General features: G+C 48.3%; 2 protein-coding genes and 1 long non-coding RNA gene across 5 annotated transcripts in view; 2 read left to right on the top strand and 1 right to left on the bottom strand.

Annotated features, from left to right (window-relative positions):
• Positions 1–8,773, top strand: LOC135825000 (cytohesin-1-like). Its single transcript, XM_065337735.1, has 11 exons — positions 1–324; positions 408–481; positions 651–715; positions 2,280–2,352; positions 2,640–2,758; positions 3,334–3,604; positions 3,757–3,831; positions 4,266–4,380; positions 4,803–4,879; positions 5,679–5,829; positions 7,112–8,773. The coding sequence occupies exons 1-11, from the start codon at positions 267–269 to the stop codon at positions 7,264–7,266; spliced, it is 1,233 nt and encodes a 410-aa protein (XP_065193807.1). The 5' UTR covers positions 1–266; the 3' UTR covers positions 7,267–8,773.
• A 1,138-nt stretch (positions 8,774–9,911) lies between these two features.
• Positions 9,912–11,559, bottom strand: LOC135824775 (uncharacterized). The gene is made up of 2 exons (XR_010554945.1): positions 11,235–11,559; positions 9,912–10,656 (listed from the first exon to the last, which is right to left on the bottom strand). It is a non-coding gene; the product is annotated as an uncharacterized LOC135824775 (long non-coding RNA).
• Positions 11,560–11,746: 187 nt separating this feature from the next.
• LOC135825307 (zinc finger ZZ-type and EF-hand domain-containing protein 1-like) overlaps positions 11,747–25,035 on the top strand; it is a 116,369-nt gene continuing 103,080 nt past the window's right edge. For all 3 annotated transcript variants that reach the window (XM_065338045.1, XM_065338047.1, XM_065338046.1), the window contains exons 1-11: positions 11,747–11,898; positions 12,024–12,180; positions 14,287–14,384; positions 16,133–16,223; positions 18,345–18,422; positions 19,020–19,079; positions 20,020–20,163; positions 21,339–21,456; positions 22,473–22,590; positions 23,029–23,091; positions 24,303–24,452. In XM_065338045.1, the coding sequence (XP_065194117.1) occupies positions 12,118–12,180; positions 14,287–14,384; positions 16,133–16,223; positions 18,345–18,422; positions 19,020–19,079; positions 20,020–20,163; positions 21,339–21,456; positions 22,473–22,590; positions 23,029–23,091; positions 24,303–24,452 (983 nt within the window). In that variant the 5' untranslated portion in view covers positions 11,747–11,898; positions 12,024–12,117. The remainder of the gene's footprint in view (positions 11,899–12,023; positions 12,181–14,286; positions 14,385–16,132; positions 16,224–18,344; positions 18,423–19,019; positions 19,080–20,019; positions 20,164–21,338; positions 21,457–22,472; positions 22,591–23,028; positions 23,092–24,302; positions 24,453–25,035) is intronic.

Consider the following 25,035-nt stretch of genomic DNA (forward strand, 5'->3'; position numbering starts at 1 on the left):
GTCCTTTCCTTGTCGTAGCAAAGATCGTATCGTTGATCTACAGTCAGTGCAGGTACTTCACAGAAAACCGGTGGCGGTGGAGTGCCGCGATCTATGCATAGGTTTGTGTTGTCATGAAGTACTGGTAGTGGAGTTGTTGAAGATTTGGGTTGTTGGTCGTTGTGGAAGTGGAAGGAGTACTTTTCCAGTTAGGCTGCAATAGGAACGCGGAACGGCAAGAACGTGGATAGTAAAACGGGAAATGAGGAGTAGATTGTGGTGATCTGATGGACGGCATGACTCCAAAGGCCTCGACGAGGTCTGAGTCAACCCAAGGCCTGTCAGGTTTGTAAATTTTGTATGTTTCCTGGCGAGCAATTGGTGTGCTGGAAGTTCAACAACGTTCCCGATGATACCACTGTGTATAGATTTCTCCGAAGAGGAGCAAAGTCTTCTGGACGAGATTGGACGTAAGAAGTCGAAGCTTCAGGAGGAGATTCAGGTGCGTTTACGCGGTGGTATCATTTGAGTGTACCTGGCGGCTTCCACTAATTTATTACATTTCAACAATGTATATTGTTGTAGGTGATAATTCAGTCTGGAGTATGAAACGAATACCGAGGGATAGATATTGTGCATGGCTTTGTTTATCGTTGCTTTTGTCTCTGCAGCACATCAAAAATGAGATCGCCGAAGTCACAGCAGAGCTGGAGACCATGGATGGAGTTGTGGATGTGTAAGGAACCAGCAGATGGTGTTCAGTTTGCTGCGAAGCAGTTTGTGTTTGCGCATGCATCTTCGTTTCACCATGCATGGATCGCGCTGCTGCTGCGGACAGGTGTTTTACGGTCGCGCGATGCTGGTTTACCACCACGGACCAGTATTCGAGTCACCAGCACCCTGTTTGACCCAGCGATGGTGGGGGTGCAGTCCAGTTGTGACCCTGCCCAGCAACACACCAATGCACACGCACGTACACACTCACGCACACGGATACACACACACACACACACACACACACACACACACACACACACACACATGCGCGCTCATACACTCAAATAAACAGCGCAGGCTTACGCGTGCGCGCGCACACACACACACGCATGCGCGCTTATACATACAGATAAACAGCGCAGATAAACAGACAGGCAGACAAACGCATTCACGGACCAGGGTAGTGCTTGCGGGAACAAAATGGAGCTATGCGTGGCGTTTGTTGACGGTACTATGCTATCAGCCTCTCTCTCTTGTGGCATAGGCACAGTGAAGGTTGGAAATCACGAATGTGTGATGGAGCTTTTGGATCTGGCTCGAGTGTATTTCAGCCACCCAATACATACGATGGCAGCTGCCGTCTGCATTGGAAATAATCACCGGGAGCACTTGTTGTTGGAATGGCGTGATAATGGATTTTATAGCGAGTCACGGGCCTGTGTTTATGGTGCCACCCAATGCGGCTGCTAGTATGTCAAGCACCTGAAATAACAGTGTAACCTGAATAGCTTCTATAACGGGCACTGTCTGCACGAATGGCGATGGCCGTGAACACAGATATCGGATTCGGTATTTCTCTCCTTAGTTGCAGTACACCGCTTATCTCTCGCCGCATGGCAGTTACGCACACAGCTCAATACTGTATATGCACATCGGGTGCGCTGAGCCCGTCCGTGTTGGATGTGCTACGCACGCATTTGCTTTATGGCCCAATTGTACGCAATGCTGCAATACACATGTACTATGCGCGGGTCAATATACTGGTTGTCCTTGTGCACCAGTACGGCACGTTGGCTGCATCAATGGCGACGGTCCCATAGACCAGGGCAAATGTCCGTACCGTGTGAATATTAATATGCATTGCGTGGCCTTAACTTCATGCTGCCCGCGCATGGAAGTGGACTTTTGCATGTTCCGCAATGTAAACGCATGTGGTACTTCGTGTACGCCCCGCGCGCTTGCCCACACACGTACGTACACACACACCACAGTGACACATGCTCTCTCTTTCTGCACAGTGTTCACCCACACTATCGGGCAAAGGGCGACTACTTTTCATTCTCACATCGTTCCCTTACAGATGGCATGTTCGAAGCCCAGTTCTGATTTACTGAAATGGGTAGTCTTCCTTCTACTTTTTGCGCATGTGTGTGTGTGTGTGTGCAGGTTGATGTGCGCGTGCGTGCACGTGTGTGCATAGTTAAACATGGTAGTAAGCCACACCACACGACTTTGGTTTTGTGTTCATTATTTTTGTATTGTCGTTCGCTGCCTGTGCTGTTCTCGCTCTTGCTCTTTTTCAGGCCAAAGCAGCAGGATCAGAAAACGAAACAGTTAGCGACCGGTCGCAAGCGCTTTAACATGGACCCTCAAAAGGTAAATTATGTCATGATATTTGCCAGTTTTGAAAGCACTCGAATACGTGTGTAGTGGGGTAGGACTATCTCGTCCTTCGTTCATCTGTCCCTGCTTGTGTGCACACCCGTGTTGTTTCATGTATCGCTCTCTATCTCTCTCTCTCTCTCTCTCTCTCTCTCTCTCTCTCTCTAGCTCTCTCTCTCTCTAGCTCTCTCTCTCTCTCTCCTCGTTTAGTCCTTCCGCTAACATATAGCTCTCTGAACACACCCCATGTTGCGCTTTGTGCGTGTGTTGCACCTGCTCAGGGCCTCAATTTCTTGTACATGCATGGACTGCTGAACGAGACACCGGAAGACGTCGCAGGATTCCTGTACCGCGGCGAGGGTCTCAGCAAGAAGATGATTGGAGAATACTTAGGGAAATTGTAAGTGCGTCATTAAACTCGCCTGTGCTCTGAGCCGGACTTTAGGATTGATCACTCTGCGGTGTTAGCTACACTCATACCTCGCTTATCCGGACCTCAAAGTCTTGGGCACTTCGGTCGACCTGGCACCCATTGGGCGTGTTTCAGTGGAAATATTACTACTCTTTTGTCACTTTCTGTGGAAAATAGTGCCGCCACATGCCATGTCTATGGCCTATCCCCATCACAATGTGTGTGATAGGGAGTTACGGGTAGTGCCCAGTCCCGGGTCGCCCGGATAAACGACGTATGAGTGTATAGGTAAGTTGCAGAAAGTATTAGTTGCTGTTTCATCGTAGTACCAAAAACTGGTGGTGTTGGTTCTCTGAAGTTTTACCATGCATTGCCTTTGTTGGGAATGAGGAAGTCAGTGCGTGCTTGTGGTAGTGAGTCTGATTTCTTTCTTTCTTGTCGGGCACTCCTGGTTACATTGCTGATATTTTCCTACCGTTGTTGTTGCTTCCGTCCCTCGTATTCTGTTATGACGGTGCTGCGGTGTTCTGCTGTTGTCTGGTGCTGCTTTCTTTCCTTCACAGAAAAGATTTCAATGTAACGTGCCTGAAGGAATTTGTGAAGCTACACGACTTTACCAACATGAGCCTGGTCAGCTCGCTGCGACAGTTCCTGTGGAACTTTCGGCTGCCGGGCGAAGCGCAGCAGATTGACCGGATGATGGAGGCGTTTGCAAAGCACTACTGCCAGCACGGCAACGGTGGCGTGTTTGCCAACCCGGACACGTGCTACGTCATGTCCTTCTCCATTATCATGCTCAACACGAGTCTACATAACGTTAACGTCAAAACCAAGGTAAGTTCTGGCCGCCCTTTGTGCTGCTGCTTCTTCTTCTTGTGCGTTTTCTTTCTGTGTTGCTTTGGTCATGTTGTTGTGGCAGTTATATTCATCACACACTCTCTCTCTCTCTCTCTCTCTCTCTCCTACATTCTGTCTTTCACTTGCAGATGACCATAGAGGGGTTCATTTCGCAAAATCGTGGTATCAACGACGGCGACGATTTACCTGAGGAATTGCTGCGGGTTAGTGCCATATATGCTCAAGTGCGACACTACTTTTGTTCATGTGCAATGAAGTCTCCTCAAGCCGATCACTCAAATTAATTTTGAAGTTTGGCTGTACTGCTATTGTATGCTGCAGTGATTCTATACCGTAACTTGCCGCATGCCCACTATGCTGTGCACCCGTTGGCCATTGTCAAAGTCGGGTGATCGAGCCATTTACTTGGTTTGTGCCATAATATTATGATATTGCAGCCTGAATCTTTCCTTATCTGCTCCATTTCACGATCACGCCGTCCATTAGCTTTGAGTGGTCAGTATGTCTCCAAATATTTCACATGATTGTCCAGGCAGTCAAATATTGCGCACTGGCGACCCAGGAGTTTTCCAAAGTGTCCTGATCAACTTCTCTCAACTCTTGTTCCGATGTTTGTTTACTTTGATTAATGTTTCAGGCATTCTACGAGGACATCAAGAAAGATGAATTCAAGATTCCCGAGGACGAGGGAGGCAGTGATCTCACACATACTTTCTTCAACCCGGACCGGGAAGGCTGGCTAACTAAAGAAGGTAAGATTCCCACTTGTGGCTAAATCAGAGAGGATGGAGAGAGAGAGAGACACGCGCGCGCGCACACACACGCACACAGACCCAGAGACTGTGCAACTCCAGTGTGTGACTGTGGGGTCTGCTGACGACAAAAGCTCACATCACATGGTGTAGTGTTCGCGGTGTACGTTTACAGCTCGTTTTTAGCGACTAGTGGAGTAGAAAAATAGCACTATCTGACATAAACCCACTCAGCTATGCATGATCATAGCAGATGTTCGGACTGTGCTCACATGCTGGTATCTCTGTCTGTCTCTATTTCTCCCTCTCTCTCTATTTTTCTCTCCGTCTTTCCATATGTAATGTGCATTGTGTTTATCGTTCTTCTTTGCTCGCCTCTTTGGTGACTTGTGTCTGTTGTGTCTGCTATTTGGTATATGTAGGTGGCAAGCGGAAGACATGGAGAAGACGGTGGTTTATTCTCACAGAAAACTGCTTATTCTACTTCAAGCTGCCCTCGGTTAGTGCTGCGTCTTTCTGTCTGGCTGGGAGGCTAGTCTGTTTGTGTGTGTGTGTGTGTGCAGGGATGAATTTACTGTCATATTTTGCATAGCAGTTTCTGCTATACGAAATCACAATTGTGTAGCAGTCTTTGGTTTTGATTAGCAAGTTCCTCTGAAGGTTGGGTGTTTACCACATTGGCCTTCTTGAGAGTGATGCCTGAAAGTCCATTTGCAAAAAACGATTGAAGCATACATATGCACGCAGATTCAGAGTACCGGCACCACATGCACTGCACAGTATGCATGTTACTTGATAGCGCAAGCCAGGCATGGATAGTCTGTATGTATCGCACTTTTCTGCGAGTCACGGTGACTTTTGAGCAGCAGTAGATCGATTTTGCATCGCAAACTGCGATGCGATACAGGATAAATTCATCCCTGGTGTGTGTGTGTGTGCCAGAGATGAGGTCTATGCTTTCCCGATGCATCACTGTTGGTTGCAGTTTCATGTTGAGGGGGGGGGGGGGGGGTAGCCTTGGGTTTAGATTATACAGTGAAACCTGTCTAAGGCAACCGCTTAAGGGGCCTTCAAATGTCATCGCTTCGCACAGGTGGTCTCCTTGTAAAGGGTTATTTGAGTGGAAATAACATCACTTTGTCCTGGTTTTAGTGGTCCTCCGGGACTGGTGGTCGCTTTGACAGGTTTTTACTCTACATGCATCCTTGACCTTGGGTTCACTGGGCAGGTTTATGCTTGTACTAATGTCTTCCACGGCGTGTGTGTGCTGTACATGTTTGCTTGTTTATCGCATTCAGGACAAGGAGCCGCGGGGTATTATTCCGCTGGAGAATCTTGGCGTACGTGAACTGGCTGACAACAAGCGACCGCAATGCTTTGAGATCTTCTCCGACGCCAGCAGCGCTATCAAGGCCTGCAAGACCGACTCGGAGGGCAAAGTCGTGGAAGGTATGTTAACAACAATTGTTTTTTTATGTTCCTTCACTGCATTTATTACTACAGTCCTTCTACAAAAAAAACAAGAAAAATGGGCAGCTTGCTATGCTGGGCGATGGGCATCGTACGCATTCATGTACATTGGCGACTTACGTTTTTGGCTGACACCCCCCCCCCTCCCTTCCAAAAAAAAGTGAACAATGTTCAATTCAGGAACGAGCAAAAAAACTTTTGCGACGACCCCATAGTTCTGAAAACGAGTCAACGGGTGAATTATGTAATAACTTCCTAGTGCTAGCTGAAATTGAATGCCTGTTCTTGTTTGTATTTTAGCACATTATGCTTTTGTGCGTGGAAGTATGGTAGTGCTGCGTATGGACAGGTACCCCGAGGGCTGAAGTTGTAGAATGACACCGACAGGGCTCTGGGAGTATGAATGTATGTATTACCAATATCCATATTGGTCGTAACTGACTCGTAAGGCCATTGAATTGTCATTGGCAATAAGCCCATTGGCATTGCGCATTGCCAAATATGGATTGCATGAGTAATGCATGTGAGTACATTGCCAAATATGGATTGCATGAGTAATGCATGTGAGTACATTGCCAAATATGGATTGCATGAGTAATGCATGTGTGTACGTTGAGATCAGCAATGCACTGTTCAACACCCCAGCTAGACGACCATGGCCAGGTGGCTGTGTGGGTGTTGGCTGTACAAATTACGTCATCGCGCAATGGGCTTATAGAAGAAGCTACGTTCACTCATAAACAAGCTGGGAGTACAGCTATGAATTTTAAAAATAATTCACTGTTGCCATGGTAATGGGGCTTATGCATAGTACTTCCGCCATTTGATTTTGGGGGGCAAGTCCTCTATAAAAAGGGTACACAATGTGATACCAATCCTACATCAACAGCCATGAACTGTGTACGATCATACCCACAAATGTACTACAACTGGCTGTACCTGCCAAATATGGGACAAGTTGCCCCTCAGGAAGGTGGCGGTCATGTTTTATGCATATTATAAAACCCCACTAGCATCACTGGCCTATAGCGAAGGTCCCTGGCTCTCGAGTCCTGGCGGTGATAGGCATTTTTTCTTCAGATATTTCCAATATCTACTCGCTCAACTGATGAATATTGCTATGTTTATAGAAACTGACCAGTCAAGATCACTTTGTGCGTGTGTGTGTGGCTTGTGTGTTGTGTGTGCATGTGTGTGTGGGGGGGGGGGGGGGGTGAATGTGTGTGTGTGTGTGTGTGAATGTGCGATCTGATTTGCTCAGGCCACCATAACGTGTACAGAATACAAGCGGCCACTGCCGAAGAGAAAGACGAGTGGATCAAGTGCATCCGCGCCAGCATCAGCCGCGACCCGTTCTACGAGATGCTGCAGACGCGCAAGAAGAAGGCAACACACCAGCAAGAGGTTGGTGTATAGTCCGTGTGCCCGGGCCGCTGAGCTTCGAATCCCACCACCCCCGTGCGCACAGTCTGGCCGCGTAGCCATGGCGTTGGTGCTGCCGTGCAAGTGCCCGGTCGCCATCGCTTATCTGCACGGACTGGCCAGTCCTCTCTCAGCCCGCATGTTAGCCGAGTGGCTACAGTTTGTGTGTAGCCGACACATCTATCCCATCTCCTTGGCGAGACAATGCTAGTGATAAAAGCTGTTGATTGTACATGTGTTTGTACATGCATGCGTTCGTTTCGGACAGTGACTCAATCGTCATCATCATCATCATCCGTACCATCATCATCCTCATCAATCAATCATTAATCAAATTTGCTACTATTACGTGACCGCCCATCCTCCCCTCCCCGCGTTCCTCTGTACATAGCACGGGAGTCTGTTGACGGACCTCCCCCACCCTGCCCCCACCCCTCCTGAGCAATTTGAAAAGATTTTCCACGCGTCCCGAACCTATCCTCCCTTTCCTCGCCGGGTGGGCATGTCGAGACTGCTGTCGCGCCTCTCCCCTTCCCTGCGCTGCCGCCCGCTCACCGCACACACTCTGGCTCGCGTACATCCGATCGGGCCGGGCCGAGCCAAGCGGTGTGTGTGGACCCATGTGATGTCTGGATGGTTTTTCTGCTCTTGGACACTCAGTGCAGCAGCAGCCCGAACTGATTGTGTCCCATTGGCCAGTCCATGTTGCTGCTGCTGTCAATGCTAGTGTCATGCAATGCTAGTTACCAATGCCTTTCCTACTAGTTTTGTATGTCACAGTTTATTGAAAGAGATTTCTTATATCAATTTTCCTTTTTTTTGTTTTGTTTTCTATCAGCGAGGCGTAATCCTCTACAATAATTATTACCGTTTCTCTTGTTTCGGCGTTCTGGCCACCATCCCTCCTTTCCCAACCTGCTTCGTTCCTTTGCTTCTGTACGTGGGCGTGTGTGCGTAAGATGTGTGTATAGTATATTCTCACTAGTTTAGCAGTGCACTGGTGTGTAGTGCAATGTAATCAAACCTGTTCCTTAACTATAGCATACCCTTCCTTCTATTTCTCCGAGCGTATGCCTCTGCCCTCACCTCCCCCCTCCCTCTTTTTTCGTTCTCTCTCTGCCTTTCATCTCCTCACTGGTGTGCTGACAGCATTGAGTGGTTTTACCGGCTCCTTGGCGACTTTTTTTTATCGTCGGGTACTGTCGTCCGTCACTGCGGGGTCTATTGTTCGGTTTCCGCGCATTGGTGGCGGTAACATCCACGTGTTGCCCTTGTCCTCTCTGTAGTCCCAATCCTCATCCTGTTGTGCCACGTAGCCTGGACGCGCCTGCACACACAGTTACCATGTGCACATGGCTTGGTATTATAAAGACTATTCCTCAGTGCACTGATTCGTTGCGTTCTTCTTGTTCTCCCCTTATAGTTTTTTGTTGTTGTTGTTGGCCTGTTTTCTTTTGGGTTGTACCGAACGGCGTGTGAATCGACAGTTTGAAACGGTGAAGGGCCCGCACGCTGATACATGGTGTGTGCGTAGTCGTGTGCGTCACTGTGTGTGTGTGTGTGTGTGTACGCACACGTGTGTGTCTGTGCAAGCATCATCGTGCGTCTGGGCACCCCGCTGTGCATTTGTGATAGAAGCATGTTGACTTAGCATTTCGACTAGACCAGCAGATCTCTGCAGATGGTCATACTGTCTACACGGTTCGCGTGAGGCCTGGTCTACATGTACATAAAGTATCAAGAGTGCATATTGAACCTACAATAGGGGTATGCTCGTACTCTTCACTGCACCACGCGGACGGATATGAACCGAATGCTGATTTTTGTAACTTTGTTGGAGTTTTTGGAGAGGAAAATGTGTTACGCTATCGCGGCTCTGCATCTGAGATCCAATGCTGCTTGTACAACCTAAAAACTGTAAAAAGAAAGACGTGCACCAGTCCGTGCGCCAGATTCAAAAAAGTCGTCTAAAAGTTGACTTTTTCATTTTCCGCACTGGGCAGTTTGCGGGTACTTTTTGAGTCGCATTCTCAATGGGGGACAATTTTGGAAAATGGTTTTGTGTCTATGGCTCGTTTGTTTTGGCATTTCGCTACCTGTGTGGTGAGCCTAAAAATTGCGCTTAGCCGTGGCAACGCAATGGTGTATTCCGTTTTTCAGCCAGATGACTTGTTTCGCTGTGGTCCGGCATCTTCCTAGATTCTCAGCCGTCGTCGAATTTGAGTATTTTCGAAACATTTTTTAGGGTGCAGGCGTGGGGCAAGGCTTTCACTCCCAGCCAATGGCACCATTTGGCATAACTCAGCCCTATGAACACGTCACCAGGCCCTCGTTAGTGTCCAGCCCATATTTCCAAAAAATGGACTGGACTTGAAACTTGAGTGTACAGACAGTACTATGCATTATGCACGTAATGACCGTATGCAATAACTTTCGCAAGCTACACGACAAGGACTCGCTGCAGAATAACATAATGATATTCACACCATATGCCATTGTGGTGCACCGTGATACCAATGACAGTATATTTATCGGTGATCAATTGCCTACTGGGTCGCTCCGTTGCCGAGAACGTCAACTTTGCGGACTGTGGAATGACCCGCGACACCGCCAACCACCCCTGACACAAAGCCAAATGCTGAAAGAGCTGACTGATACGGTACCTAGCAAGTTAACTGGATAATGCTCATCTTCAACAAAACCAGGACATAAAACAGTGCTATGATAAACTACCTCCAGTCACCGGAAACAAATACAGTGCATTACGCATATGGATAGAGATTGCACGTAGTACATGTATAATTGTATACCAATCTTAGAGAAACCAAACAAGTTATCGGGTCTATACCATCAGAGTTGGCAGCTATATGTATTGGATTCTCCTGGTGTGCAGAATGATGCTGGCGGCGTGGTTCATATCCACTGTTGGCTTGCTGTCGGCAGTACCTTCACTATCTCACGTCTAAGGCATTTTATAGTCTGCATGACTTGGATCAGAACGCCATAGTTATCCACACGAGAATGGTAATAAATCCAGATCACTAAGGCCTTCTTCATTGCAGTTGGCGCAATACGTTCACGGGATCGCGTCTCCGACCTCCAAATTGTAATTATAGCTGGCTAGTCTGTTGTTTGTTGGCAGACAAGAATTGCGATGCTTCTTCAAAAGAGGCAGTTTAGCGATGTCTGTCCATGACATATTCCGCATTGCTGTGTGTGGAAGGAAAGGTGCAACAATATTAGATTGCTGCTGGCCATAGACATCAAACTGCAACATCTGGGCTTCAGCTGTCACAGGTCCATTGACAGAGAGACTGCCGCATATTGCACATACTGCAAACTATTGACTTCATGCCATCGCCTCATGGATCAGAAGTCACCACACTGAAAGAAGAACAGCAGAGGAAAACAGAACTGATGCAGTTAATCGATGCAGTTAATTGGCAGCAACAAATTTACTCCTTCATTTCATTCGACGAATTTGAGTCGTGTAATGCAAGAAAAAAGTCAGAGAGCAGGATCTAGGAGAGGGCATGCACCAGTGCTGTTGTGCCTATAATAATTATATGCTCAGAATTTCACCACAATAATGCACATAATACTGACATATTTACACTATGCAACCTAGTAGTCAACAAATTCAGAAAAAAATCTAGTACTTCAGCTGGTGAAATATCCCACCTCTATCCCCTAAGCTCAAATGTCCCTGTAAAATTGATAAAGGATTGGTAGATGCTCACTCGGAGTGGTGTTTGAAAAGTAACACAACAGGTCATGACGATTTAGAGCATGCTCAATTGTCTCTTCTCATAAAATCACAATATTGCCTGTGCGTGGTTTATTTCGGGTGCAATTGTGGGGCACATAGGTATCACTCTAATTTCTCGTGCATTCGAAAGATAAAGCTTTGGTCTATCACCCCACAAAGCGGCTTTAGTGTCCGCGATGGGTAAATGCCTTACCTGGTGTGAAATTGGTGACCATATTCCTCGTTTCAGCAATTACAAAAATGAGACATTCGTCCTTGGTGGCTGCTCACGAACTGCAAGCTCCAAAATAATTTTCCAGGGTACGGCCATAGGTGTCTACATCACTCCGAGCCATCTCTCCAGTGTAGGAAAGGTCTCCTGACGAGACTAGAAGGGCTCTAAGCAGCAAATTTCATTGAAATATTCACCATTCGGAGATAGGCGAAATCAACAGAAAACAAGCCCGCAGGTGCGGCGCCTTGGAGGCTACGATTCCCGCGAGAAAATGAAAATCGGTCTCTCAAGGGCCTTGGCGCACGGACTGGCACGAGGTGATCACTCTGTATGCCATGCATACGCTATGCATAAATGCAGCTGATCAACCACATCGTCATCAGGCACGCTGCACTGGCAGTCAAAACGAGCCTGGCCATGTGGCGATCTGGCATTCTGCAGTTCTGGGTGGTGAATGCATGCAGTTGGAGTGGGGACGCTGGGGCATGCTGCCGTATGTGTAGCAATATCCTGGACCTGGGTTCAAGTGAGGTCGCCTTTGTAGCTTGTGAATTCCTCACATCTCGTTTTTACGGTTTCTTGCAATAAACTTACTTGTCCACCTGATCTACTTTCAGCACGAACTCGTTGTTCTTCAAACGTGGTGAGGAAACTGTACACCGCGAGTGGCGCTGGCCATCATCACGCCGACGTCTACGTCTGTGGTACAAAGTACTTCATTTAGTATTTTTGAAACTATTCGTTCACGTGTGTGTTTCCTGGTCGCAGTGGTGTGTTTGTGCGAGACATCGGCGTTTCGTGGGAGAAAACAAAAAAAAGGGGAGAGAGCGTGTAGAGGTGGAGTTGTCTGTCCCGCGAGGACATGGGTGCGGCCGCTTCCAGCTCTCGCGGGGACAGCGATGAGGAGGATCTGGACACACAGGAGGTACGATTTCTGCACAGTATTTCCTTGAGAATATTTAGCCAGTACTAGAATTAAAATAATTATAAAATTCGTTCACTGTTGAGTGTTGTGGCTGAGCAGTGCGGCAAGCAGCATACATCGTCAGTTTCTAGGTGTTGTCTGAGCATTTCACGTATATCTGTCACGTAGAATTATGATATTATTATCGTTGAGTTTTTGATAAACCACACCCTCTTTTTAGGCCACACGTTTTTATTTCTATGCTTCTCGTCACCCGAAAATTTAAAGTCGTATGTGAGAGGTGGAAAAATAAAAAAATGATTGGAAAAAATACTAGATCTTTGGTCTTACTATTAATCGACCAATACACCGTTTAACTTAGCACGCGAATGTGCAAAGTGAGCAACTTTGGGTGTGATGAAGCCGAGACCCAAGGTCGGCAGAGCATCTCAGACCACGCCACCACTCCCCTTATTCATGTAAAACACACATGACGGGTTTACGTGGCTCTAGTAAAAAAAAAAAAAACTGGTACGTGCACGTGGTAGGAGCTTCTGTGCGTGTGCAGCTAGATGTAGATTGCACAACAAAAACTGCATGCAGTGTACCGTACCGTGTAGCATACACGGCATGCGTGGGCCGAAACTTGAAAATGATCCGCGCACTTGTACAGTAGAGTCGCGCGTCCAAGAACGTTGTTTCCAAGGGGTTAGCCTGGGACGTTCTTATTTTTTTCAGCAATCTGGCTGCGTTCTTTTAACACGTTCTTAGAAACAAACCATACTGAATCATAATGTATCCCACAAGCTCTCAGAAAACTAACACCGCCGTTCTTAGCTTTAGGCTGTGGTGTTCTTAGTATTTCAGGCTGGGCGTTCTTGGGCTCCACGTTCTTCAGCGCGCGACTCTACTGTAGTCAGTAGACGGTAAAGGCCGATTCACAATGGAACTTATTGCGACGCGACATGCGACTTGCGACACCTGCGGCGAGCTGCGACATCGACACACGGTTCACAATCTTTTTCATGTTTGCGACATCCTTATGCACAAGTAGTACCATGCACGTGCTCTGCACATGCACCACGGGTAGGAGCTGTACTCCATTTGTGTATGTCGCGCGTCGCATGTCGCAACAGTTGAACTTTCTTCAACTTCTGCGACAGGTGCCTTGCGACTGCACGCGATAGCTCGCGACAGGCAGTTTCGTGTCGCGTCACAGAAAGTTGTATTGTGAACCGGCCTTAAGTCATCTCGCGTACAATGCTAGCGCCCTCGCATCATGCATGTATCGCGCAGGCCAGGCCAGGGTGTACATGTGCATGTGCTGGTCCCCACAGTGCAGCACAGTTTCTTTCTTTCTTCCAGACTCCTGAATTGTATGCACGCAGGTGACGAGAAACATAGAAATAAAAACGTGTGGCCTTACATTGTGAATATACTTCAAATAAAATTTAATGTGCTTGTTAGCGGTTTCTATGCAAAGCCAGATAAATCCACACCTGGTATATCCCCCCCCCCCCCCCCCCCCCCCGGGTGACAGCATCAGGAAACGTAGTGTCTTTGTCAGGAACTTATTGAGCTGGTTCCAGCCAAAGTTTCCACCAACACGAGTAGCATCCTCGGGCGTGCATCCTCCATGTACGCATTGTTGTTGGAAGCCATTCTATGGCAAAGTGCTTGCTTGGTCCAGCGAAGCAAGCTTCACAGGCTCGGCCAAGACCAAGACCAAGCGAAACAGCAACCAACATCGGTCGATGCAACGAAAAGGGTTCAGGGCGGTACCAAGAGTTCACACAACCTGCTGGGGGTTTATGAACTGTTGGTACTACTTTTGGCTGACGGTGCCGTCAGCCGTATGCATATGTATAATTATGTCGGAGTCATGCTTAGTTATCGTGTATGGTGCCATCGCCGCAAATGTTTAATTTTGTCGTCGTCCCTGAAACGAACAGTGCTCATTTCGGCCATGTACTCTGACCCCCCCCCCCCCCCCCAGTGAATGCAGTTTACTATGGTGGATGCAGTACATCGCAGCACATCGCAGACATGCACATTACATGTGTGTGCATGTGTATACACTTTAAAATGATTTACACGTCTACACGTACTTGTTTGCTCCTGTCACAGTCCAGCGATGGTGAGAATGAGGTGTCCGGGATAGCATCGCTGGAGCTAAGCAAACTCTTTGACAGCAAGGAGCTGAGAGAGCTACTGGCTGGTCTCAAGTAAGCCACAGTGTGTAGCCTATGTGCTTTGTCCTTTGAATTTATTTGCTAGTGCAGTGGTTCCTCTATGATCCGGCACCATTTGTGCTACGGAAGTTCTGCTGGATTAGGGAGGGTGCTGGATTACAAGATCTGATTTTCTGCTGGAATGTGCATGAAAAGGACATTTTGGTTGCTGAAAATTATGCTGGTTTATAAAGTGCTGGATTAAAGAGGGCCGACGGTATTGAATATGTTGAACGGTCTCTGCTGGGATGACAGCTACACCATAGCTCAGTGGCTAGACTAAGAGCAGCGCTGGCTTCAAGCGAAGGTCCCTGGTTCGAGTCCTGGTGGAGGCAGTCAATTTCTTCTTCAGACTTTTCCCGTTTGCATCTTCACCTCAAACCAATGAATCTTTTGAATTAAGTAAATAGCTTTATCCTAGTTTTGAGTGGTACGTTGAAAGTCACAGTAGTGGTATTTTCGCCGGAGGTGACTTTAGTTTGATCTTTAGTTTGATCTCCGTTGAATTTTGTAGTGTTACGATCGAGTGGGTCTTTGCAATGCGAGCAACCGAGCTGGGGTCGGATTTCACTTGCCAGCACTTTTCTCTTGATGAAGCTGATCAACACCATCTCAATGCTTTAGTTATTGGCCTTCATCTCAATGCCAATTTTTGCTATTCTTCAGCATATTTGTGTGTGTGTGTGTGTGTGTGTGTGTGTGTGTGTGTGTGTGTGTGTGTGTGTGTGTGTGTGTGTGTGTGTGTGTGTGTGTGTGTGTGTGTGTGTGTGTGTGTGTGTGTGTGTGTGTGTGTGTGTGTGTGTGTGTGTGTGTGTGTGTGTGTGTGTGTGTGTGTGTGTGTGTGTGTGTGTGTGTGTGTGTGTGTGTGTGTGTGTGTGTGTGTGTGTGTGTGTGTGTGTGTGTGTGTGTGTGTGTGTGTGTGTGTGTGTGTGTGTGTGTGTGTGTGTGTGTGTGTGTGTGTGTGTGTGTGTGTGTGTGTGTGTGTGTGTGTGTGTGTGTGTGTGTGTGTGTGTGTGTGTGTGTGTGTGTGTGTGTGTGTGTGTGTGTGTGTGTGTGTGTGTGTGTGTGTGTGTGTGTGTGTGTGTGTGTGTGTGTGTGTGTGTGTGTGTGTGTGTGTGTGTGTGTGTGTGTGTGTGTGTGTGTGTGTGTGTGTGTGTGTGTGTGTGTGTGTGTGTGTGTGTGTGTGTGTGTGTGTGTGTGTGTGTGTGTGTGTGTGTGTGTGTGTGTGTGTGTGTGTGTGTGTGTGTGTGTGTGTGTGTGTGTGTGTGTGTGTGTGTGTGTGTGTGTGTGTGTGTGTGTGTGTGTGTGTGTGTGTGTGTGTGTGTGTGTGTGTGTGTGTGTGTGTGTGTGTGTGTGTGTGTGTGTGTGTGTGTGTGTGTGTGTGTGTGTGTGTGTGTGTGTGTGTGTGTGTGTGTGTGTGTGTGTGTGTGTGTGTGTGTGTGTGTGTGTGTGTGTGTGTGTGTGTGTGTGTGTGTGTGTGTGTGTGTGTGTGTGTGTGTGTGTGTGTGTGTGTGTGTGTGTGTGTGTGTGTGTGTGTGTGTGTGTGTGTGTGTGTGTGTGTGTGTGTGTGTGTGTGTGTGTGTGTGTGTGTGTGTGTGTGTGTGTGTGTGTGTGTGTGTGTGTGTGTGTGTGTGTGTGTGTGTGTGTGTGTGTGTGTGTGTGTGTGTGTGTGTGTGTGTGTGTGTGTGTGTGTGTGTGTGTGTATGCAACTGTTATCATTCATGATGCTCTCTTCTCCTCAGGGATCCATCATCGAATACAGCGTTCAACAAACTTGGTGCGCTTCGCAAGTGTGTGCATGCTTGGCTGGCGGATCGCAGTAAACGGAACGAGGTGGGCCCCGTGCAGTGTCAGCGTTATAGCGCTGGTGTTTGTATGTGTGTCTGCTCTGCGCGTGTGTGTGTGCGTGTGTACATGGTGTGTGTGTGTGTGTGTGTGTGTGTGTGTGTGCATTTGCATGCTTCGATGTGTATGTGTGTGCACACGTGGGTGCATTTGTGTCCACGTACGCGCATGTGTTCAAAATGTGTTGCGTGTATGTCTATGCGTGCACATGTGTTGTGTGTCCATGTGCGTCTGGGCATTGCATTTTTGTACATACATGTATCTAATGCTTAACCCTTTGTGGACGGACTGTACGAATTTCGATCTAATAAGATCGAAACTTGAAACGCGAATTTTTCTGGGCGCACCGCACGTTTTCGGCGATATTTTTACTTCCTCCGTTAACAAAAACTTCGTGATGGATTTTTGAGGGGCTGATTTGGGCACAAACTGCCGTGCAATGAGTCGCAATCACTTTCTTGGCCTTCCCTGGCATGCCATGAAAGAAGTACAATGCAAGGAAATCGACCTTTCACAACAAGTCGAGCGGAATCGATGGTTGCGCTGTGGAAACGTAGGTGATGACAGTCATGGCGAGCGAAACTGAAATACCACTTCTCCGAGGGGATATTGCGCTGCTTGGCCTCTCTACCACTTTGGCACTAAGTGAGTTGGAGAGCGATAGAGAGCGATAAAACGGAGCAGCGAGCCCACATAATGAGCGAGTGAACAAGGGCTGCTCCGATCGCACGGCTCAATGAAAACTAATTCTGAACTCAAGTTCTTGTTCAAACTGCGCAAAGCCCAGATTCGAATGATGATCACCATGCATTCTTTCAGAAGTCTGCAGTCCGATGCGAGTCTCATGGCTAAAGAAAGTCGACTGGACTTGCTAGCCGCTGCCGTTCAGTGCTTGCAGGGGTATCCATTAGAGAAAATGGAACCAGTTTGGCTGTGCCTTTACTCCTCGTTTCCCGGAGTTCTGGAGAGCGAAGATGAAACCAGGGAGTCGTAAAATATTTTTCACGACTCCCTTGTGGAAACGAGTAATCGCCATCGCGGCGGATCACGCAGCTTGAAAGCCAACTTACTTGAACGACGGCGACATCAAGGTCAGCAGAGTGTGATCAAAGAAGCCGAGGCAAGGCTGAAACGAGCTGAACAACGACTCAAGAAACGAGCTGAACAACGACTCAAGAGAGATGACGACTCGCGTGCAGCAGATGACGACTCGGGGGCAGCAGATGACGACAGCGACGCAGGTCAAAAATGAGTCGTGCGAAAGCGACGCAAACTGAACTCTCTGCTCTTTCCTCCAACAGTTTCTCTTGAAAAGACGCTGTACATAGGCCGATTCACCTTCGTCTAGTGATTTGCAGTCGATACAAACTGTTCTTGACCTGTTCTAAGCGTTTTCATATCCATCAAAATCCATCAAAATCCATCACGAAGTTTTTGTTAACGGAGGAAGTACACAAATCGAAAGACGAAATCCATGTCTTTCCAATGGTGCTAAATTCGCCGGGGGTCCCTAGTCAAAATGTTGACCAAACCGGCCGCGCAAGAAAAAAATTGAGAGCTTGCGCAAGCATGCAGAACTAAAATTGCAGTGCGAGTACTGTCATGGCACGACGATGCGGACGATGGCATCGGCAAGATTCTGAACTTGAACTGACGAGGACAGTTCTGGTAACCCAATTGTTGAATTGACGAGTCTGATGACGACGAGTTCGAAGTGGACAGTGATAGTGATGTTGATATCCCAGAAATTCAAGAAAACAATTTATCTGATGGATTTGCTGCTACTGCTAGTAGCGAGAGCGGCGGCGAGGATGATGGTGGACAGCTTATCCTATCTACTTTCCGAAAATGTATGGTGTTGTATTGCCTAATGTACACCGATTTCGAGTTATTACTGATTTTCGCATGTCGCTTCTTTCCTGTACAAATTTGGCAGTCCATAAAGGGTTAACATGCCAATGCTGTGTGTGTCCATGCGTGTGTGTGGTGTGTGTGTGTGTGTGTGTGTGTGTGTGTTTGTGTGTCCGTGTGTGTGTGTGCAAATGTGCGTTTGTGTGCCTATGTGTTGCGGGTATGCGTGTGTTTCCGTGTATGTTTAATTGCCACCAGTCGACGGTGTCGTTATGGCAGTTCTGCCAGCACGTTCTGAAGCAGGAGAACCTCTTGTCGCGGGAAGAGTGTGTTGAGGTGAGTACAGCAGTTGAACTATGGCAAGACCTGCCCCATTGGCAGCTGCTGGAAAGTGGACTTATAGTACTGTCGAGCGCCGAAGAACTATCAGGCTAGAATTTCACCAAGCACCGCGTGCCAATGTATACACGGTGACTCAACTGTGCATAGACTGTAAAGTCTGTATTAAATACATGAATATAAGAGCGGTCTAGGCTACGAGGCTGACCCCACAGTTCTTCGGCGACGGCTGACAGTACTGTAGTATCCGAAGTATGTCTTATCCCTTACAACTTTGGTATGGATGAATACACCCGTGCTCAGGACAATGTCCAGTGTGACTTGTATGCAAGAGTTTGCAAGAGTTTTGTCTTACGGAAGCCATCATCAGACAGCATGTATGTGTGTGTGTGTGTTTGTGTGTGTTGTGCTGTATGGACATGTGCTACACGTATGTCGCTTTGGTTACAACCCTGATGTGTATCTCTGTGTGTGTGTGTGTATGTGTGTGTGTGTGTATGTGTGTGTATGTGTGTGTGTGTGTGTGTGCGCTTGCATTCACGTGTGTGTGTGTGTGTGTGTGTGTGTGTGTGTGTTGTTGCATTCCTTGTGCAGTTCTTTGCACGCTTTGACACAGACAGCGATGGAGTCGTGCCTCTATCCGTGTTCAAAACGGTAAGTTAGTTGTGTTGTCATCATGCCCAGCTGCTAGCGGAGTGGAGGAGCCTTGGCAAACTCAAGTCGCAGTTTTTTCCCAGTCTCTGGGAAGCACTCATGATCACTAGACATGTCAAGGGTGTCACACACGGACGACCATGGCCATACCACTTTTCCTCCAGGAATGATGATGGTCCGCCGAGAGCACATGTGGAGCGCTAAAACGTGCCCTGTTGGCCGAAAAATCTGATTTTTTCCCCCGGGGACCCCCTCGTACCACTCCACACTGGACGATGACACCCGTGTATGCACTGTGACAGCTGATCTGATAGGACATGCTACGTTGTCAATAGTTACGAGTTCGCAAAATTCAAAATTTAAATGCAGGTGCTCTACAGTCGCACAGTGTGAGAGAAAACAAACATGTGCTGGATGAAAGCAGGGGTACGGTATTATCTCTTTTTTCTTCTTCTTGTAGTGATTGGTGTAGCCCAGAGACCGTTTGGAGAGTGTAGTCAAGATGCATGGGTGTGTCATTTTCTTTCAATACATGTACTATTATACTCACTTCAGTAGTACATTGTATGTCATGCTCGATTGTAAGTTGCACCCCCCTTTGATGGCCCTGAAGTTAGGTGCGGCTTATATACTAGTATTAAGTTATGAAATAGAGGTTGCGACTTCGGCGATGATTTTGTTTAGGAATGGGTTTGCTCCCACACTGGAGCTCGCGCTATTCCGCCGCCGACTTGACACTTGACTGACTCACGACTGCCATCCAGAGCACACGAGAAGTCCATCGAACCTTTGACTCAGCAAACCTGCAAGAAAGCAGCACTCCCTGCTCCATACGGTATTAAGTTGTATTTGGGAAAATACTGTGCATGTACATATCCTCATGTAGAGTCTTAACATGGTTGTGTTTCTATTGACTGCTGTGTTCACTGGTTGTGCGTAGCTCTTTGCTGCTTTCTGGGAGGACTTAAACCAGCTGAGCATCTCTGTCAGCATGCTGAAGAAGTCACCACTGATGCCAGGATTCCTGGATGCGTTTGCCGAGAGCAAGGGTATGCCGGGCGAACACGGAAAACACCTGCTGATGGTGAGTAGTTGTGTGTATGTGTGTGTGTGTGTGTGTGTGTGTGTGTGTGCGCGCGCGTGCGCGCACGTGTGTGTGTGTGTGTGTGTTTGCGTGCGTGTGTGTGTGTGTGTGTGTGTGTGTGTGTGTGTGTGTGTGTGTGTGTGTGTGTGTGTGTGTGTGTGTGTGAGGTGTGTGTGTGTGTGAGGTGTGTGTCCCATATGGTGCAGTGGTATGTGCAGCGATTGCCAATCGATAGGTTGCGGGTTCGATTCCCGACGATTATGGTCACACACGTCTTTCTTCTCTTTCTCAGACTCTTCCTGACTTTTCTTTCATTCTCCTGGGTGGCTACCAACAGCCAGTGCGTGCCAGAGTATGTGGTGTGATGTGTGTGCGGGGAAAACAAATGAAAAAGACCAAAAATAGGGATTCACTGGCCAGAAAAAGTCACTTCAAATAGCTGTATGGTGTGGACCAGGCTGAATAGTGACGGTCAATTCTTCAGCCTTGCAAGCTGTTGAATGGTGCAATCCCAGCACAAGTTGCTATGGCTTCTGCCGTAGTATTGCTATCATCGCCTCCGGCGATGGGCGTCAAAAGGTCAAAGGTGTGAGGTGTGCGTGCGCTGCTCATGTACTGCTCATGTGCTGATCATATGGTCACGTGATGGATGTAAAACGGCTCGTTGTGTGCATGTACTGTACAAGCAGAAATTTTCGGTGGTGTAGTATTTTCGGTATTCTCCAAAATTGGCGGTTCGGTGGAGGGAAATTATCGGTAAAACCCGTTTTCCAGGTAAGTGTACTAGTACTAAATGTATACAGTACCGGTAGTACCGACATTTTCGGTGCGTTTTATTTTCGGTAAAAATTGTCGGCACCGAAGTTACCGAAAATAAAACACCACCGAAAATTTTTGCTTTTACAGTATCCTTGGCGGGCCCAAAGACACTTGCGGTATACCCAGTTATGTTGATTTTGACTGTTCAAAGACACTTGCGGTATACTCAGTTATGTTGATTTTGCCTGTTCAAAGACACTTGCGGTATACTCAGTTATGTTGATTTTGACTGTTCAAAGACACTTGCGGTATACTCAGTTATGTTGATTTTGACTGTTCAAAGACACTTGCGGTATACTCAGTTATGTTGATTTTGACTGTTTTCTTTTCTGTCTTTGTCCTGTGTGGCTGTGCAGTTTCTGTTGCGCAATCGTCCCAAGGATGAAATGCTGTGGGCACCATTCACCAGCTCTTTGAAGTACACCAGTAACCTGCGCTGGTCGGCTGTAGAAGCACATCTACGTGCCCTGCAAGGTGAAATGGGCATGACATGCTGTTGCTGATCATGCTGCTACTGGGGGAGGGGGTGTTGGTGGCGTTGGTGGTGATGCTGGTGGTGGTGATGCTGGTGGTGGTGGTGATGCTGGTGGTGATGCTGGTGCTGGTGATGCTGGTGGTGGTGTTGATGCTGGTGGTGGTGATGCTGGAGGTGCTGGTGGTGGTGATGCTGGTGGTGGTGGTGATGCTGGAGGTGCTGGTGGTGGTGATGCTGGTGGTGGTGTTGATGCTGGTGGTGGTGATGCTGGAGGTGCTGGTGGTGGTGATGCTGGAGGTGCTGGTGCTGGTGATGCTGGTGGTGGTGTTGATGCTGGTGGTGGTGATGCTGGAGGTGCTGGTGCTGGTGATGCTGGTGGTGGTGTTGATGCTGGTGGTGGTGATGCTGGAGGTGCTGGTGGTGGTGATGCTGGTGGTGGTGGTGATGCTGGTGGTGGTGCTGGTGCTGATGATGCTGGTGGTGGTGATGGTGATGGTGCTGGTGGTGGTGGCGGTGCTGGTGGTTATGCTGGTGGTTATGCTGGTGGTGGTGATGCTGGTGGTGGTGATGCTGGTGGTGGTGATGCTGGTGCTTGTGGTGGTGGTGCTGGTGGTGGTGGTGATGGTGGTGGTGGTGGTGGTGGTGGTGATGGTGATGCTGGTGGTGGTGATGCTGGTGGTGGTGATGCTGGTGATGCTGGTGGTTGTGATGCTGGTGGTGGTGGTGGTGGTACTGGTGATGCTGGTGGTGGTGCTAGAGGTGCTAGTGGTGTGTTGGTGCTGATGCTGCTGCTACTGCTGTTTCTGCTGTTTCTGCTGGTTCTGCTGGTTCTGGTGCTGCTGGTGCTACTCCTCCTATTGTTGTTGGTGTTTCTGCCATTGTGTGTACTCTGAAAAATATTAAGCGTGAATGCTGGATTGTGTGTAACGTATTGTTGTACGTGTGTGTGCCTGTTGCTGTTGTTGCTGCTGCTGTTGCTGTGCCTGTTGCTGTTGCTGTTGTTTGACATGCGTAGAAGTCGGTGAGGATACGCAAGAAAATGAGTTGCAGGCCGGCATGTCATCGGAAGTGCTCAAGCAGGGAAAGTGCTTTGCATCCATCGACGTGTCGAGTAATACGTCTGACATGCAGAAGTGAGTGATATTGTGTTTTTTCTACTCGGTCAGCCTACCCTTCATTCAGAAAGTAAAGAGAATGGAGTATTGTCGTAGTCGTACAACTTTCTGCAATTGGTCTCTACAAGCCTTTGCAAGATGGCTTCGCAATTTCTCCTACCAATACATGAGGTCCAAAGTCAACACCACTGTAAGAGAGGTTTCATGTTGGCCAATGCTGAAAGTCGCAGATCCCAGGTCCAGTTTTGGCCGATTTTGGATTTACTTTAGCATTGTGAGTTGTGTTGTGTGTGTGCGTGTGTGTGCGTGTGTGTGTGTGTGTGTGTGTGTGTGTGCGTGTGTGAGAGTGTGTGTACGTGCGTGTGTGAGTGTGTGCGCGTGCGTGTGTGTGTGTGTGTGTGTGTGTGTGCGTGTATGCGTGTATGCACGTGTTTGTATATGCGTCCGTGTGTCCAGCTTAATCAATCCTGGCACCTCCTATTGGCAGTCACAGGGTCCCGTGCACACCCATTGGATCAAGTAAGTGACATTGGCGAGAGGTTGACTTTCTCTTGCCGCCACAGCAGCTGTCCTGGTCACCATTATCACGGTTGTGGATGTGATGTGCATCGGTACAGATACATAGTGCAACTTACACCCCATTTTTCTAGTGTTTCGGTACATGTACAGTGAAACTTGTCTAGAACGACCGCTCAAGGGACCTTCGAAATGTGGTCTCTGTTACCAGGTGGTCTCCGTATCCACAAAAGTCATTTGACTGGAAATCGCATCTCTTGGTCCTGGTTGCAGTGGTCTTCTGGGACAGGTGGTTGCCTTGTCCGAGTGGTGGCCTTGACAGATTTTACTGTACTCGCATGCCAATGACAGCATGGTGCAATAGTGACAAATACGGAGAACACACTGAATGGAAAACAGTGTCCCAGACCGCAGCCGGAAACCGATTGGCGCAGGCCCGGTCTTGCTACATGTGCATGTGTATTTTCTTCATGCACTGCATTGTTGGCCCCTTGGTCACAGCGGCGCCAAGCTTTAGGGCTGGGTAGCTTAGGCTAGTTCTTCGATTAGCAGTTCATTGCACTACAATTCGTGCAAGCCAGCAACAATTCTATTTTGGTACGAGTGGCCTATTTTGTTTGCTCCGCTGGGTTTTATTGCGGCTGATAGCCAGATGGTGCTGGCGGTGAAGGCGGTGCTGGTGCTACGGGTCGTACCAAGAGTACATAACCCCCAAGGGCGTGCAACTCCAGCTATGGGGTCTGCGACGGCAGAACTTCACATCACCTGACAAACCCATATACATTATTCGCACCCTGCGCATGATAGATGAAGGGTGCACACGCAACCCTGCTTTGGGTTCAACTCTCTTGGGGTCACTCTGCACTATTTGCCAGCGTAACCTTTTGAAGCATGTCACGTGATGTGAAGTCCTGCCGTCGCAGCACTGTATGGAGACCGTGCAGGCAGTTGCACACTCTTGGGGGTTATGTACTCTTTGTCGTACTGATCCTTCTGGGTCCATTGATGCTAATGACAATGCTACTGGTGCTGCTGCTGCTTCCCCTTGTTCTTTGATGTATTATTTTTGTTGCTGATGGGTTTCTTATGCTCTATGTTACGCGCCACATACACTCACACATGCACGCGTGCATCCACGCACACACGCATGCACACACGCACGCACACACGCACACACATACACACACACGCACACACCGTCTGTGTGTACTCAGGGTGCGCTTGCGTCCCGACGTATGCGTGAAGCGTCTCGCCCTCGGCGTGATGGAGAGGGACGCCAGCTACATGCCACAGAACATCTCTGTCTTCGGTGGTTCTTCCAAAATGTCTCAAGGAATTCAGCTGGCACAGCATGTCATACCCAAGTAAGACTAAGTTCGGAGCTGTGCAGCGCCACATCAATACCAGTTACCTTGGCAGGGTGCTAGCCACAGGGGTGGGGGTGCAGTGGCCTCCTACTCTGATTTAGCCCCTCCCCCTACTTATTAATGTTATCGATTTTTGTGTTTTTCATTCCATTCAACGGAAATGCAGTCGATAGTCACCACTAGAGGGTTCATAGAGGCATATTTGTGTGAAGTCGGGGGTTCGCCCCGTACGTTGCATTTTGCATGGCAAGACAATTTTGGAAATAGAACAATGGGTTGCAGGGTCTCCTCTGCCCTCCCTCCCCCCTCTCTCCCCCCCCCCCCTACTATTTTGACCTGGCTAGAACGCTACTGGGTCATAAACTTTTTGTAAGTACTCGCAAATTCCATTGCAGCCACTTACACATATGGTTTCCTCAATTCGAACACCCAAGCACGGTCTCTTCACTGCAAATGTCTCTGCTTGGATGGCCGCCACACCTTAGCTCAGTGATTGGAGCATCGCTGGCCTCAAGCGAAGGTCCCTGGTTCGAGTATGGTGGTGACAGTCAATTGTTTTCTTCAGACTTTCCTCTTTGCC

This window comes from Sycon ciliatum, chromosome 9 (assembly GCF_964019385.1).
Source record: "Sycon ciliatum chromosome 9, ocSycCili1.1, whole genome shotgun sequence".
Lineage (NCBI taxonomy): Eukaryota > Metazoa > Porifera > Calcarea > Leucosolenida > Sycettidae > Sycon > Sycon ciliatum.